Genomic DNA, 15,694 nt, shown 5'->3' with positions numbered 1-15,694 from the left:
CTCTACAGTAGAAACTAACACAGCATTGTAAATCAACTATACTCCAATAAATATTTTAAATAAGTAAATAAGGGGGTCAGGGAGGGCCTCGCTGAGAATGAGACTTCTTCACAAAGACTTGGATGAGGTGAGCTGTGTGGCTCTCTGGGAGAAAAGAGTTCCTGGAAGAAGGAACAACAAGTGCAAAGGCCCTGAGGCAGAGACATGGAGCAACAGGAGGAGGCCAGTGGGGCTGGCGTGGATGCAGGAAGGACAGGAGAGGAGCCTACAGAGACAGCAGAGGCTGAAAGTGAGGGGACTTTGACTTTCACTCTGTGTGAGATGAGAAGGCACTGCCGGGTTTCCTGCATAGCAGTGACACAGTCTGATGGAAGTTGAAATAAAAATTCACATCTTAAGGCAAGACAAGAAAAATTTTAACATAAAACTTTTTCTCTGCCCTTTGGCCTCCTCCCTACCCACTGGTGTGCATAGTGCATCCACGTTATGTGTTAACCAGACCTCCCCAATGGCAGAGATACCTGCTCAACCATAAAGATCCATTTTTCTCCTTCTGGTGCCAGCCATGTAACCCCTTAGAAGATAACATTCCTTTCTCAATCCTGTAAGGGGTCAAGATGACCCACCACTCACCTTGTATGGCCCAGAACAGACTGGTCAGATGGCCTGGGGAGATACTGGGCCACACCTAATAGAAGTTCTTAGCTTAAATACTTACAACCATATTAAGGTTACTAGCTATATTACTTGTATTCTGTCATATTATAAAATTACTGTTTCTTGCATTACCAAATGTATGACTGAGCCTCTGATAAAATTAGTGATGATTAGGTGACTTGAAACAATAGATCAAATATCCAGTTCTGTAAGATCAATGATTGTAATAGTGTAACTCTAGATATGGGAAGAAGCAACAAGAGGGAACAATTTCCTGGACCATAAAAGACTAATAAGACAGGCAGCCCAGAGGCTTTTGGCTACTGTTAACAGGGCCTAGTCCAGGAATAGCACATTGAGTGGCCTATCAATGAAATCCTCACCTGACCTGGGAATAAGCATTCCTAGTTCCGTGGGACAAATTGGTCACAAAATGCCTCCTAAGCCTTGGTCGAAATAAAGTCCAAAAGGGAAGGGATTGTGAAATAAAGAATGTTGCCCACCATCCAGTTCTACAAGAATCAAGTCATTTGCCACTGCAGTCTCTGACCTACAGTAACCCTAAAAAAATTCAGGGCAAAGATCAAGATGAAGCACTTTATGCTCTGGGAAAACTTGCAGAACGGGCCTTTGGATAATTAGCTATTTTCAGGAGAAATTTTTTATGAACTCGGATTCTTGCACCTTCTCACATTTAGAAAAGCACTAAGGTCATTAACTAAGATGTCTGTTCCTCGTGACTAGCGGCAACATTCTCTTGAGATGTGTGCTCAATTGCAGGTTCCAGCTTTGCCAAAATCACTTCTATACTGGCCTCCCCCTTAACCTCTACAGAACAGTCCTCAGAGCTCTCTGAGAGACTCTCTCCCAGGTTATAATCCTCAGTTTGGCTCAAATAAAAATTTCCATTTCTTTCTTAGGTTGACTATTGATTAATTTTTTTTGTTAACAAAGTAAAACAGAATCCCTCTATCTGTGTGCATGTGGAGAATAGATGGCAGAGGCTCAAAGGTGGAGGAAGGGAGGCCAATGAAGAGGCCCCTGCAATGATCCAGGGAAACACGGCAGCAGCTTGGACCATGGGGGTAGCAGATGGGGAGGGGAGAAGTGGGCATGGTCCAGGCATGGCTTGAAGGTCAAGCCAACAGGACATCCTGGCAAATGGCATATGAAGTATGACAGGGATGGCTCCAGGGTTTTTTCCTGAGCAGCTGGAAAGATGGAGTCCCCGACCGCTGAGACAGGAAAGCCACAGAGAAGCACATTTAAAGGGAGCTCAGTTTTGGCCTCGGTAAGTGTGTGACGTCTGTTAGGCCTATTAGAAAATGATTAAAGAAGATAACTGAGGTGATACAAAGTTTATTTAACACTTCATGGATAGACCTAGGGATTATCATACTAAGTGAAGTAAGTCAGACAGAGAAAGACAAATATATGATATCACTCATACGTGGAATCTAATTTTTTTAAAATTATACAAATGAACTTATTTACAAAACAGAAAAGACTCACAGATTTCGAAAACAAACTTGTGGTGACCAAAGGGGAAACGTGGTGGGAGGGGGTAGGGATAAATTAGGAGCTTGGGATTAACATACACACACTACTATATATAAAATAGATAACCAGCAAGGACCTACTGTATAGCACAGGGAACTCTACTCTATATTCTGTAATAACCTATATGGGAAAAGGAATCTGAAAAAGAATGAGTATATGTATCTGTATAACTGAATCACTATGCTGTACACCTGAAACTAACACAACAATAAACTATAACATTAACTATAAATCAACTATACTCCAATAAAATTTTTTTAACGGTGAATTAGATAAAAATTTCAAAAAAAAAAACCACAACACTTCATGATGTGGACCATCTCCATTCAGAGAACTGCAAAATGAGGGAGGGGGAAGGCAGGAAGCTTTATAAAATAAAGAATAAAGAATAGGATGAGAAAAGTAGAAAATATCAGATTGGCTGGGGCCACATAGTGAACCCTGTTTGGAATGAGAAGCAACAAGGCAATAAGTATAAAGCCCAGGGTTGGCTTGTCATCTGGGGACCGGCTGACTGCATACACTGCATTTCTGGTCAAGCGGAGCATTTACAGGGACATGAATGTTATCAAAGTTTTCCTTTGTTGCCATGGCACCCCCAGCAGGAGCGGCTCCATCTGGGGCCTTGTGTATTTCAACAGGCCCCTATGTTTAGGGGGTTGGATTAAAGTCTAGCATTCCAAGAAGAGGTCCTTGAAGAGGTGAATTGTCCCAAAGATAGAGGAGAGGGACTGAGAAGAGGACCAAGGACTGAGCCTTGTGACCCTAAGGGTAAGAGTGTGGGGAGAAGAGGAGGAATCAGTCAAAGAGACTGAGAAGCGGGGGAGGGGGAAGCCCTGGGGCCCAGGCGAGCCCTGGGGCCCAGGTAAGAAGGGTCTTATGAAAGGAGAAATCTCAGAGGCTGTGATGGCTCAAGTAAGATGAAAATGGAAAGTGGCACTGAACTCACTGCAGGGACATCATTGGTGACCATGGGGTGACAGGGCAAAAACTTGATGGAGATGAATCCAAAAAAGAATGGGAAGAGAGAAATTGGAGACGGGGTGTCGACAAGCCTTTTATGGAACTGTACAGTAAATAGAAGCAGAAAAAGAGGGTGGCAGCTGAAGAGAGATGCAAGGTTGAAAGTGAGGGGAGCTTTTTTGAGGATTGGAGAAAAAAGCAGCATGTTTGTACATTGATGGGAATTGTCCAGTAGGGAGGGAAAGTCAGGTGCCAAGGAGGAAGGGGAGTCTTGAAAAGGTGGAGAGGTGGGCTGCAGGGCACACAGGGAGGAGCTGGCCACGATGAGAGGGGACGTGTAGGGCATTTATGGTGGCAGGATGGAAGGCAGAATGTTGGGGCACCGAGGCCTGTTGGCTTCGGTGAGAGACTCAGACTGTTGGCTTCTGATGGCTTCTATTTTCTTAGTGAAATAAGGAGAAAAGACATTTATTAAGAGGACAGAAGAGGAGGTGGGAGGTTTGAAGGGAGGAGATGGTATAAAAGAGCTCCTAGTTTGTGTGTTCAAATATAAGGCTAACAGAAATAAAATGTGTCACTGCCAAACCACGACAGAAGAAAAATAGAACAAGAAAAGGCAATGGATTCCACAGAAAATAGGAACAAGGAAAAGATTTAAAGGGAAAATATGGTAAAGAAGAAAAAGCATCAAAAGGCCAAACATGACCATAACGACAGTAAATGTGAATAGGTTAGAATCACTAGGTAAAAGGCAGAGGCTTTTCATTTGGACTTTACAAAAGGAGATGTTAAGCTTAGTTTGCATTCCAGGCTTACGAAGCAGAACATACAATGACTAAAATAGAGTCTGGAAGTATTCACACCAAATTGTTACCAGTGGTGATCACTGGTTGGTGAGTTTAGGAGAGATCTTTGTTTTCTTTTTACCTTTCAATATTTTTTGAATTTTTTGGAAGGTGCATACATTAATTTTATTATCAGGGGAAAAAAAGAAGTTGTTTTTAAAAACAGCTGAAGCACGTCTTCATGGAACCTTTGTTTGCTGTCCAAACCTGGGTTCCAAAGATGCTCTTAAGAAGGGTCCCTGCCCAGAATGAACTGGATGGAATTGAGGCAAGCCGGACAATAACAGAAGGGTGCAAGACAGTGTGAAGAGGGGGTCTCCACTGCCCACTCTGAGCTCCACGGGAAGGCAGGAATAATCAAGGAGAGCTCCCTGGAGGAGGAGGCTCTTGTAGTACATGCAGGATGTGGCCCAAGGGTGAGCCTGGAGATAGCATTCTAGGCTAGGGTCACTGTCTGAGTAAGGGCAGGAGCCCACTGAGCCAGCACAGGGTGCGTGTGGGAAGCAATGGGTGAGCTGGGGTACAGAGGCCAGGGAGGCGAGGAGGTTGTACCTGTGAGCTACATGAATGGGCTGAGGGAAGAGTGGGCAAGACAAAAGGAAGCAGTGGGAGGGGAGATATTCCTAAAATAGGCGGGTCTCATGCTCCAAAGCACATGAGAACAAATGGCTGTGTCACCATCACTGCTCCACTGCCCACTCTCTACCTGCCACACGTCACACGCACACTTGAACACACTTATGTACATATATGTGCACATACATCTATACACTCACGCACACACACATGCACACGCATTCATGCACCACGTGTGTACACACATCCATGCACTCGTGCACATGCCTGTGCACACACATCTGTGCACTCATGTACACACATGGGCACACACATCCATGCACTCATGTATACATGCACACACATTTTTTGCCCTTTTGTGGCCTCTGGCCCTTTAGCCTGGAGAATTAACTATTGCAACCATGGGGGGGGGGTCTCTTGGCTCAGGTCCAATCTTTCTTGACCTCCCCCCCAGCATGCATTGCTTCCCCACCCCCGCCCTGGCCATGGGACACATTGGCTAGCTGCTGCTGAGGGGGTGCCCCCTGGCCTTTAAGCAGGATTTGACAGGAGGGTTTTGCAGTGTGGGAGATGGGTTGCAGGGACAGGAACAGAGGCAGGGAGACCAGGGAGGGGACAGCTGTGGAGACAGAGAGGTGGGGGAGGAGAAGTTAGTAGGGTTTGGCCACTGGAGGGGTTGGGAAGTGAGTAACAGGAAGCATGAAACAAGACACGGAATTTGGGAGTGGATTTGGGGAGGGGGCAGAGACCTTGGTGAAACACTGAACTTGAGGAACCCACGAGGTGTCTGGTGACACTAAAAGCCCCATGAAGGGCTCAGGAGGGGGTGACCGTAAAGGGGGTCAGCATCAATGACAGTGGACACGTATAAGTGAGGGGCCGTGGGTGGAGGGCTGGGCCACACTGGCTGGGATGTGTGGGGTTTGGATGCCTGCAGGTGACTCAGCCTACACCCACACAGAAGTCCTCACGGCGCACAATGTCATACCAGCCCCCAGATTAAGAGGACCCCGGGCAGTGCTTCTCCTGGGTCAGCCCTCAGCACCGGCAGAGCCAGGCCAAGGGGCAGCAGGGATGCTGGGGGCGGTGGCAGCCTCACGGCAACCAGGGCAGAGCCAAGGCCTCCCAGCCCACACGGGACAGGAGCTGCCGTGCCTTTGAATTTGCACCTCCCTCAGAGCCGGGTTAAACTTTGACCAAGGAAATGATTACTAACCCCTATTCCATAGTGTCACCTGGACACAGTAACTCCAGCCTGGGTGACTTCAGCCTCCTTTTTCCCCACTTCCCAAATTCAGCTTCTCCCAGAGATCCAGGGGCAGCTGCGTCTCTGGGGAGATTCCGGTGGCTTCAGGGTCACACCTCACAGACTCAGGTCCCCGTCACAGCCACCCTGAGTGACGGTGGCTGAGCAGGCGCTCAGATACCCGCGGGCAAGTCTGCGAAGCGGGCGCCACTGCCATGCCCCAGGTGGCCTGGCTGGCAGAGTAGGAGATGCCACGGGGGAGGCAGGCCCCTCACATCAGCCCCTCTGCCCTGCGCCGGCCTCTGTGAAGTGGGCACCTCCACTGGCCCCCTGGGCAGGCTCCACGGCCTTTTCCGAACTCCCAGACTGAGTGGGCAGCCTGGGCAGGTTCCAGGTTCTCCAGATGGTGGCCCTGGTGGTCCCCATCATGTGGCTCACCACTCAGAATATGCTGGAGAATTCCTCGGCCGCCATGCCCAGCCACCGTGGACAACGGACACTGGACAACAGCACTACCCAGGCCAGTGTCCCCGGGGCCCTGGACCCTGAGGCCCTCCTGGCCGTCTCCATCCCACCGGGCCCCAACCAGGAGCCCCACCAGTGTTTCTGCTTCTGCCAACCACAGTGGCAGCTCCTGGACCCCAAAGCCACGGCCACCAACTGGAGCGAGGCTGCCACGGAGCCATGCGTGGACGGCTGGGTCTATGACCGCAGCACCTCCACCATCGTGGCCAAGGTGAGGGCCTCCCCCAAGACCCTCCCCAGGTCCTAGCACCTTAGAGGCCAAAGTCACAGATCACAGTTGGCTGGACTCAAAAATGGCCCAGCCCCGGAGGGACCCGCCACCCCTGGCCTCCACACTCACAGGTGGGTTCTGGCTCCTCCTCGGCCACATTGCCCTGCAGGGGTTGGTGGCAGGAATGAGCCTACAGACGGACACTGTCCCCAGGCTGTGGAAGAGCAGGTGGCACTAGAGCAGGTCTGATGCCCAGGCGTTCCTGCGGCTGCAACTCGGGCAGCTCTCTCCACCCGGGAGTCTCAGGGGACTCAGGGGTGAGTCAGTGGGTTCCCAGAGGCAGCATCCAGCAAGTGTGGGAGAGCGGGAGAGGCGGCCCATGCCAGCAAGCGGGAAGGCGCCTCTCTATGGAACGGGAGGGAAGTGGCCTCGGGAAAGCGGGGAGGAGGTGCCAGTGTGGGGTGGCTGCTGCGGAGGCGCCAAAGCAAAGGAGGCAGATGAGGCCAGAGAGGGCTTGACCCTGGACCTGTGGGCAGTAGGGAGCCATGGAGGGGCTTAGGCAAGGGGTGACGACCCCAGAGGTCACCAGGCCGGCCCCCCGGCCCCAGTTCCCTGGGCCTTCCCATGTGGCTCCTCTGCCCCCTCCTGCCCCTCCCACCTGGGCTATCGAGCCTCCTGAGCTCAGATCCTCCTCCTCTCCCACCAGGGGGGCCTGATGTGTGACTCCGAGGCCCGGAAGCCCACGGCCCAGTCCATCTACCTGGCCGGGATCCTGGTGGGAGCTGCTGCGTGCCGCCGAGCCTCTGACGGGTGAGGCCCCCTTTCCCCTCACTGTCCCTGTGCTCCCAGACTCCCGGCCCTGACTGGCCCTGAACTGGCCTCTTGCAGCCGGTCTGGGGAGAAAACTCCGCTTGCAGTGGGAACACCTGCTCTGGGGTCTCGCTCTGACACCCTCCAGCTGTGCCGCTGAGCAAGGCTCAGCCCCTCTCCAGGCCTCGGCTTCACGGACCCTCCTCTGCGGCTGTGAAGGGTCATTGCCCTCATCAAACCTTCACTGCTAAAACCTGCTCAGCGACGTGCCTGCCTTCAGCTGCTGCTTGGCTGCCCCCGCTGACAGGGAGCTCACCCCCTGCCCTGTGCCTTCACTCCTGCCTGGGCCGCGGGGGTGCTGCCCACGAGCCCTCCCTCCACAGACGCAGAATGCGGGTCTGGCCCTGAGAGGCACTTTAGCACCGCTACGCTCAGCGGGCGAGCATAGGGTGGGCACACCACGGACCCGGCCTCCCTCCCTGTGTGTGTGCCGCAGGTTTGCGCTCAGGCTGGTGCTGACCTGGAGCTACTTTCCGATGGCCGTCTGGGGCACGGCAGCCGCCTTCCCCCCCACCTTCCCCGTGTACTGCCTCTTCCGCTTCCTGGTGGCCTTCGCCGTGGCGGGCGTCATGATGAGCACCGGCACTCTCCGTAGATCCCCCCACCCGGGCCGTGCAGGGGAGGCTCGTGCAGGCTCCCAGGCTGACCCACTTGGTCTCCTTGCAATGATGGAGTGGACATCGGCGCAAGCCCGTGCCTTGGCAATGACTTTGAAAGCCCTGGGCCTCAGCTTCGGCCAGGTCCTGATGGCCGCAGTGGCCTACGGTGTGCACGACTGAGCGCTGCTGCGGCTGGCGGTCTCTGCCCCCTTCTTCCTCTGCTTCGTGTACTCCTGGCGGGTGCGGCCCTTCCCCCTCCTCGGAGGAGACACTGCCCACCCTCCACCCGGGGCGCAGAGGGCTGGGGTGCCGGAGGGGAGCCACAGGGGCCTGGCACAGCCACAGCTTTACCCACTCAACCCGGGGCTTCTTCCCCTGCTCCTCCCGGGTGTCGCCCTCCCCCTGCTCATCCCACTCCCTCCCGCTTCCTTCCCATCACCTCTTGGCCCTTTCCCCTCTCCTGTCATTGCCTGCCTTGGCATGTGTGCCTCCAGGCACGTTTTCTGAGCCCCTCCTTCGTGCCAGGCATGGCAGCACTAGGCCAGATGAGGGGATGGGATGCAAAGATCCAACACACACACACACACACACACACACGCACACTCAAACACCACTCCCAAAACACAGCCGCAGTCAGCCTTACATACTGACATTATTGCTAGAGGACAAGGACCACAACCCAATTGTCAGAGGGGTCCCTGGTTCCTCCACACAGGGCTGACACATAGGGGAGGTTAGGAAATGTCTGCACTGCCCTGAGATAAATCAGGCATGGCCCTTACCAAGCTCCTGGCACATAGTAGGTGCACAGTCAATATTTGTTGGATGGATGGAGAGATAGATATATAGATAGATAGACAGACAGGCAGACAGATAGATGAGTGAATGGATGGGTGGATGGATGGATGGATGGATGAATAGGTGGATGGATGGATGGATGGATGCATGGATGAATAGGTGGGTGGATGGATGGATGGATGGATGGATGAATAGGTGGATGGATGGATGGATGGATGGATGGATGGATGAATAGGTGGGTGGATGGATGGATGGATGGATGGCCCTTCAGGGTAGGGCTGAGCCTCGCTCATCACATACATATAGGCCCAGCACCTGGTAGTCGCTTGGCCATTGCAGCCACCGCAGAAAGGAGCACAGCAGAGGCCCAGTGGAGGACGGGGCACCTGCACCCGCACTACGAGGAAGGCTGGCTCCACAAATCTCTCCCAGCCCAACAGCTTGGAGCAGAAAAGTTCTTAATATGGAGCCTTTAGCAACTAATGTGCAGTCACTCTCCAGAGCAGGAGGCAATCACATCTCACGCAGTGGCTCTGAGAGAGGGCACTCGTACCTGACAGGTGGCCTTCTGGGATGGCAGACTGACCCCCATAACAAGAGGGTGAAGGGCAAATGTCAGTGATGCAGATTCCAGGGCACCCCTCCTGGCTCTCTGATGCTGACTCGCGGGGCTGAGCCCCACTTTCCTTGGCAGACAGGCCCACACAGGTGCTACGTGCCCACGTGCACTCATTACTCCACTACTTCATCACTTCAGCAAACTGCCACCGAGCACCACCATGGGTGGGGGAGTGGCTGGCGCCGGGGCGACAGCGCTGAGCAGGACGGACAGGGTCACTGCCCACCTGGCGCTCGCAGGGAATCCCCTACATCCCAGCGTCACAAACCACGCTTAGGGTCTGACGCATCAGTGGGGGATGTGGACCCATCTGAGGATGGGACCCCCCCGCCCCGGCCCCTCAGCTCCCGCCAGCTCCTCTGCCTCTCTTCCAACCCAATTTCTCTTCGTGGGAAGCGTCTGCACACACAAACCCACTCCAATGACCCTGCCGCCCTCGCTCTGCTCCCCTCCCTCGGCCCCTGCGCAAAAGGGCACCGATGCCCTCTCTCCGGGGACCTCACCTGTGCCCACGGCTCTCCCTCCAATCACTGCAGGCCCCCAACCCCCTCCCCTGTCCTGCCGCTCCATGGCCTCCAGCCACCTGCGTGACGTCCCCATTACCAGTGTCTCGGCATCACAAACGTAGCATCTCCTTACCCCTGCTCCTCCCCAGGGCCTCCCCAGCGTTGATGGCAGGCCCCCACCCACAGGCACTGGAGTCAGAGTCGCCCTGACACCTCCCTCTCCCTCACGTTGCCGCAGCCCAAGTCCAGCAGGTCACAGGGTCTTGCCAACTCTACCTCTAATGTGCGCTCGAGTCCCCCTCTCTCCCCTGCTCTGCAAACCCCCAAGGACCTCAGGGCCCCGGTGGCTGTGGAGCAGGCGGCCCCGCCCTGGCTGCTGCTCGGGGGGAAGCGTGTCTGGCTGGGGGACCTGAGTCTGGAGGCAGGAGCCTGTGCGCGGTGGTGGGCACGGAGGGGGCTCCGAGGCCGGGATGGTGCAGGGGATCTGGGCTTGATGTTGAGGGGGTGGGAGGCAGGTTAGTGTTAGGGGCTGGGCCCTGCCACGGGGAGGGGGCACTGGGATGCCTGAGGTTGACTGGCACTCAGGAGGCGGCGACTGTCACCGGGCATGGGTGAAAGGGCCAAAAGTGAGGCAAGGGCAGTGGGCCGGTCGCCTGCGAGGGGTGCTGGAGGTGAGGGGCATTGGTGACTGATGGGTACAGGTGGACAGGGCTGGTGATGTCAGGACCAAAGACCCTGCTGCAGGCCTGAGCCCCTCCCCTGGCGGGTGTGGACCTGTTTGCAGGGAGGGTCACCTGGGGAGGGGCCAGCTCAGGCAGGAAGGTGTGGCCATGGGGATAAACAGGAGGGCCGTGTGACATCGGGGAGAGGTGGACAGTGGGGGACACTGGTGGGCTTGCAGGACTGCGGTCCTGGAGCCATTGGGGGCGTCCTTACTGCATGCAGGCCCACCAGCCCTGGTGAGGCCGGGGAAGGGCCAGGGGGTTGGGAAGGAGGCAGGAAGGAAGAACAGGGGACCCCAACCCCAGCCCAAGAGAGGGAGGAGGGAGGAAGGAGAAAGGGTGGCCTGCAGGGGAAGGAGGGTGTCAGAGGGCCCAGCTTCCACAGCCCCAGAGCCCTGAGCTGCCCTCCCCCGACCTCAGCCATCCTGAGCCTCGGCTGCCAGTGAGGCCACCACTTTGGGCAGAAGGGGACAGAGGGGCAGTGAGGCCACCACTTGGGGCAGAAGGGGACAGAGGGGCAGTGAGGCTCACTCAGGCCAGGCCCTGGGGACCACAGGCAGGGTCCGCCTCCCACTTTCCTCCCTCTCCCCCACCCCAGGTGGCTGGCAGGGTCAGCACGATGGCTCCTCGTTACAGGCAGGCTGGAGAGGGGCCTGCGGGAGCGACAGAGGGCGGCTGCCGTCAACGGGAGAGGGCAGTGGGGGACGCACTGACCATCGAGGTGAGGCGGGGCTGGGCCTTCCCCCAGGACTCGACCCTCAGACCCTCTCCCTGTCCCTGCACTGGGCCCCTGGGAGACCGAAGGAGGGCCCTGGGCCCCCAGGCTGAGGGTCTTAGGGAGGAGGGCCAGGCTGATGCCCGCGCCCCGCCCCCGCCAGCTCCAGGTCTTGCTCTCAGCCACGCAGGAGGAGCTGAGTGTGGGCCAGGCTCCTGCCAGCCTGGGCACCCTGCTCCGCACGTCTGGACTGGGCCTCCGGACCTGTGTCTCCACCTTGTGCTGGTGGATGCCCCTTCGGCCCCCCCACCCCATCCGGGCCCCAGCCTCTGCCTCTGGCCAGCCCTCGGGCTGCCAGCAGCCAGGGAACCTGGAATCAGGGCTCTGGCTGGCATCCAGCCAGGGAGCCTCTGCGGCCTCTTCTGTTGGCCCCACTGGCCTGAGAGGACCTCCAGGACCAGGCCTGCAGCACTGGTACCCGCTTCTATCAGTCAGGCTCCCGACAGGAAACAGCCCGGCTCAGGTGGGCTCAGGTCAGGGAGAGAGTCAATAGAAGAGATTAATAAGGAAGATTCATAACAAAGGTGCTGGGAGAGCTGCAGAGCCCCTAGGCAGAGGAGGCAATCAAAGAATTCAATGGCAGGAAGGCACATCCACCCTAGTTTGGAAGGAAAAGAGAGGAGGGAGAGGTACTATCAGAGCCCAGGAGCCAGGGTCACCTGGCAAAGACTGACACCACTGAAGCCACAGAGATAGGGGCTGCTCAGTGGAAGCTGGAGCCATGGAAGGGACACAGCCACTGCCCGACCTGGCACCCAGAGCTGGGGAGGGAGCAATACCCCAGCTTCTCCCCTGGTCCCGCCTCCAGCCTCTCACCAGTGCCTCCCATTGGCCAAACCTCATGAGGCGTGGCATTGGCAAGGGAACCTGGGAAATGTAGTCTACAGAGACCCCACCCACCGTAGAGAGCCAGCAGGAGGAGGGTGGAAACAGGTCTGAGAACAAACCAGCAGCCCAATCCCCAGGCTGACTTCACCTGCCTGCCCCCACCCCCCAGGTGTGCCTTTGGTTTCACCTTCTGCGACCTGGCCCAGGCCCTGCAGGCCCTAGGCAGCAACATCTTCCTGCTCCACATCCTCATCGGGGATGTTGACATCCCAGCCAAGACAGGCACCCTGCTGTTGCTGAGCCGCCTGGGCCACCGGCCCACACAGGTGGCATCCCTGGTGCTGGTGGGGTTCTGAATCCTGGCCGACATGCTGGTGCCCCACGGTGAGCGGGGAGGCTGGGTGTACATGGCTGTGGCCAGAGGCTCCCTACCGGGGAGGGCTTAAGCCACAAACAGAGAACCCTAGTCCCCCTCTTCAAGTGGGCATTGGACTAGAGCAGGGCCCAGTTAGGAAGGAGGCTGCCGGGGCATCTGGGAGAGATGGTGGTGGCCCACACTGGGCAGCGGGTGTAGGATTGGATGGAAGGGGCAGCATCATGAAAAACTGTGGACACAGAATAAGAACTCAGTGATGGATTGCAGGGATGTGGGAAGGCAGAGAAATGGAGGGGGTCGAGGAGGACTCCCACGGTCTGGCTCTGGGTGTCTGGGTAGGAAGCAGAGTTGGGGGGCAGGGAATGTGGCCATGAGATCACTTAGGACACAGTGCATGTGTGGAATTTGGGGACACCCAGGTGAAGGTGACTAGCAGACACTACTTGGAAGGTCATGGAGGGACCCCGGGGCCTCCTCCAGCAGCCCTGCTAACCCCATCTCTATCCACAGAGGTGGGGGCCCTGTGTTCAGCCCTGGCCGTACTGGGGCTCGGTTGGGGGGTGCCGCCTTCACCTGCATCACCATCTACACTGGCGAGATCTTCCCCACTGTGCTCAGGTGAGGCCCACGGAGGGGGACATCTGGGCTGGGAGGGTGCCGTGGGGGTGGCCTCCCCCAGACCGGATATTCCTGCCTTGAATCTCTCTTTCATGTGGTCTCAGGGCTGCCCAGGTGCATCCCAACCCAGCCTGACCCACTGCGCCTCTCTGGGCTGAGTAGGGCCGGGCCAGAGTGAGAGGCCAAAGCCATAGGCAGGCAGTACGGCCCCTCACAGGTGCATCTGTGCGGGCAGGGTGACCGCAGTGGGCCTGGGCCAGATGGCGGCCCGAGGGGGAGCCATCCTGGGGCCTCTGGTCCGGCTGCGGGGTGTACACGGTGCCTCCCTACCCTGCTGCTGTACGGGGCAGCACCAGTGCTGGGCGACCTGGCTGCACGGCTGCTGCCCGAGACCCAGAGCTTGCCACTGCGCGACACTACCCAGCATGTGTGGAGCCAGTGAGCGGACCGTCCCCTCCACCCTCCGGAGAAGCCCAGAAGAGGGCACGTCTGGCACCCACCCCTACTGCTGGACAGAGGGAGAAGCAGAGGCCCAGAGAGGGATAGGATTGGCCCAGGGTCACACAGCCCATCTTTGGGAGAGTGGAGACCAAGGGCTGGGTCTCCCGGCTGACAGTATGGACTTTGTCCCCTACCCTTCATTCCACCATTTGGGACCTAAATGCCCTAGCTACCCCCAGCTCCACCTCGAGAGAGATCAAGGGGAAGGGAGCGTGTAGGACTTTGTGAGGGGGAGAGCTGAGGGTGTGACGGCTGTGCTGGAGGTCCTCACAGGCCCCAGACTCTACTACTAAAGCCCCTAGACGTCTATCAAGGCTGTCACTGAGCACCCATCCCCCACGACGTGCTCAGGGAGCTCAGTCCTGGGCCCCTGAGAGCAGGGCAGCAGTATCTCCTAAGTCTTCAGGACGGACACATGTCAGGGGTTAGGCGTGACTTGCACCCACGAGACATAACCCCTCCATGCCTTTCCTGAACAGGGCAGTAAAGAAGGCAACACACAGCACGCAGGGGCGTCTTGCTCTGAAATCCACACGATTTTAGGCCTCCTGGGAAGCCTGCGATGGGATGGGAGGCTCTTCTCTGCGGAAGGAGAGCAAAGGCCTCGATTTCCGGAGGGCCGGGCGGCTTCCCCTCCAGCCGAGCCCAGCCTCTCACTAGCTGAGGAGCCGCCTTAAACACAGAAGGGGCAAAGGATGGTGTGATTGGCAGGACACTGCCCGGTACACCATCACCCGACCCTCTCTCAAGGCTGCCGAGAGAGAGAAAGGAGCAGGGGCCGGCCCGACCCTGTGCTTCCTCACCGCTCACGCCCCTGAGCTCGGAGGCTGACCGTCAGCCGTGCCCTAAACCTCCCCAGCTTCTCACTCCACCCTGAGGGCTCCGCACAAGCACCTCAGCTTCGCCACAGAGACGGCCCCTCCCCATCCCCCTCGCTACCCCAGCCACGCGGCCAGGTCTTCTGCCTGGAGCGCTTCTGCCACCTTCCCTACCTGACAAATCCCCCGCCTCAGCCTCCCAGACCCAGGGCATTGGCCTTGTTCTGGGGCCCAGCGCCCAACCCAAGTCTCCGGTGAAATTCTTACCATGGCTGCGGCCACACGCCTGTCCCCCACCCCTCCGGCCTGTGAGTCCCCGGAGGGTTGGGGTGGTCTGCCTCCCCGTGTCCCCAGCTCCCACACAGAGCAGAGGGCCATTGGTGCGAGGGAGATGAGAGAGTGGATAAAGGGCCGTGCCTCGCCGACCCCAGTGCCGCGCCCCCTGGGTCTGCGGGCGCAGGGGTTGGGGGCTTCCGCACTGGGGCGGCCCTTTCCCAGGCCAGCTTTCCTGTCCTGAGTGCCAGCCCAGTGGCTGCCTTTTCCAGCCTCTGCTGTGGGCCAGGCACCGTGCTGGACGCCTCAAGGCATCGTCTCGTTTCATCTTTTCCTGAACCCTTTGAGGTAGATGTTGCCCCATTTTACATACGGGAAATCTTAAGGCTCGGAGAAACTGTGCCTGGGTGCCTGTGACACCCAGATAGGAGGGGCAGATTAGGGGTCAAGCCCAGGTCCGAAGGCCTCCGGAGCCAGCTCTGGCCCCCACATCCCCAGCCTGCCCTCAGGCCTCACAGTCTGGGCATCCAGTGATGCTTCTCGAGGGCAGGGCCTCCCTCTGAAAACCACCCAAAACCCCCTCACTGGCACCACTTAGGGGGAAACCCAGTGCAAGGGCTCAGCTGGAAAGGGATGGGCCCCCGAGCTCCCCTACCCCAGCTAACACACACATGGGTGCAGCAGGCGGCCTTTCCTGCTCAGCGGGGTCCCCGCCAGCTGCCCCATCTACTGAGTCACCCCAGACCTGTGCTCAGGTGGTCTCTGGTCCACCTGTGCCTGCGCCTCTGCTTCCAGGCACCTCAGCAGG

At 57.2% G+C, this 15,694-nt stretch overlaps 1 protein-coding gene across 1 annotated transcript; it reads left to right on the top strand.

Moving 5' to 3' along the window:
* The first annotated feature begins 204 nt into the window (after positions 1–204).
* SLC22A12 (solute carrier family 22 member 12) lies at positions 205–14,338 on the top strand. The gene is given in 14 exon segments (XM_057552483.1): positions 205–289; positions 6,186–6,583; positions 7,290–7,393; positions 7,890–8,044; positions 8,120–8,288; positions 11,296–11,390; positions 11,393–11,418; positions 11,582–11,697; positions 12,470–12,684; positions 13,187–13,231; positions 13,234–13,294; positions 13,530–13,624; positions 13,627–13,732; positions 14,275–14,338. Coding segments are annotated over 14 exon segments (1,734 nt in total).
* The last annotated feature ends 1,356 nt before the right edge of the window (positions 14,339–15,694 follow it).

This window comes from Balaenoptera acutorostrata, chromosome 9 (assembly GCF_949987535.1).
Source record: "Balaenoptera acutorostrata chromosome 9, mBalAcu1.1, whole genome shotgun sequence".
Taxonomy (NCBI): Eukaryota; Metazoa; Chordata; class Mammalia; order Artiodactyla; family Balaenopteridae; genus Balaenoptera; species Balaenoptera acutorostrata.
The sequence above is the reverse complement of the archived record's forward strand: the minus strand, read 5'-3'. Positions and strand labels throughout refer to the sequence as shown.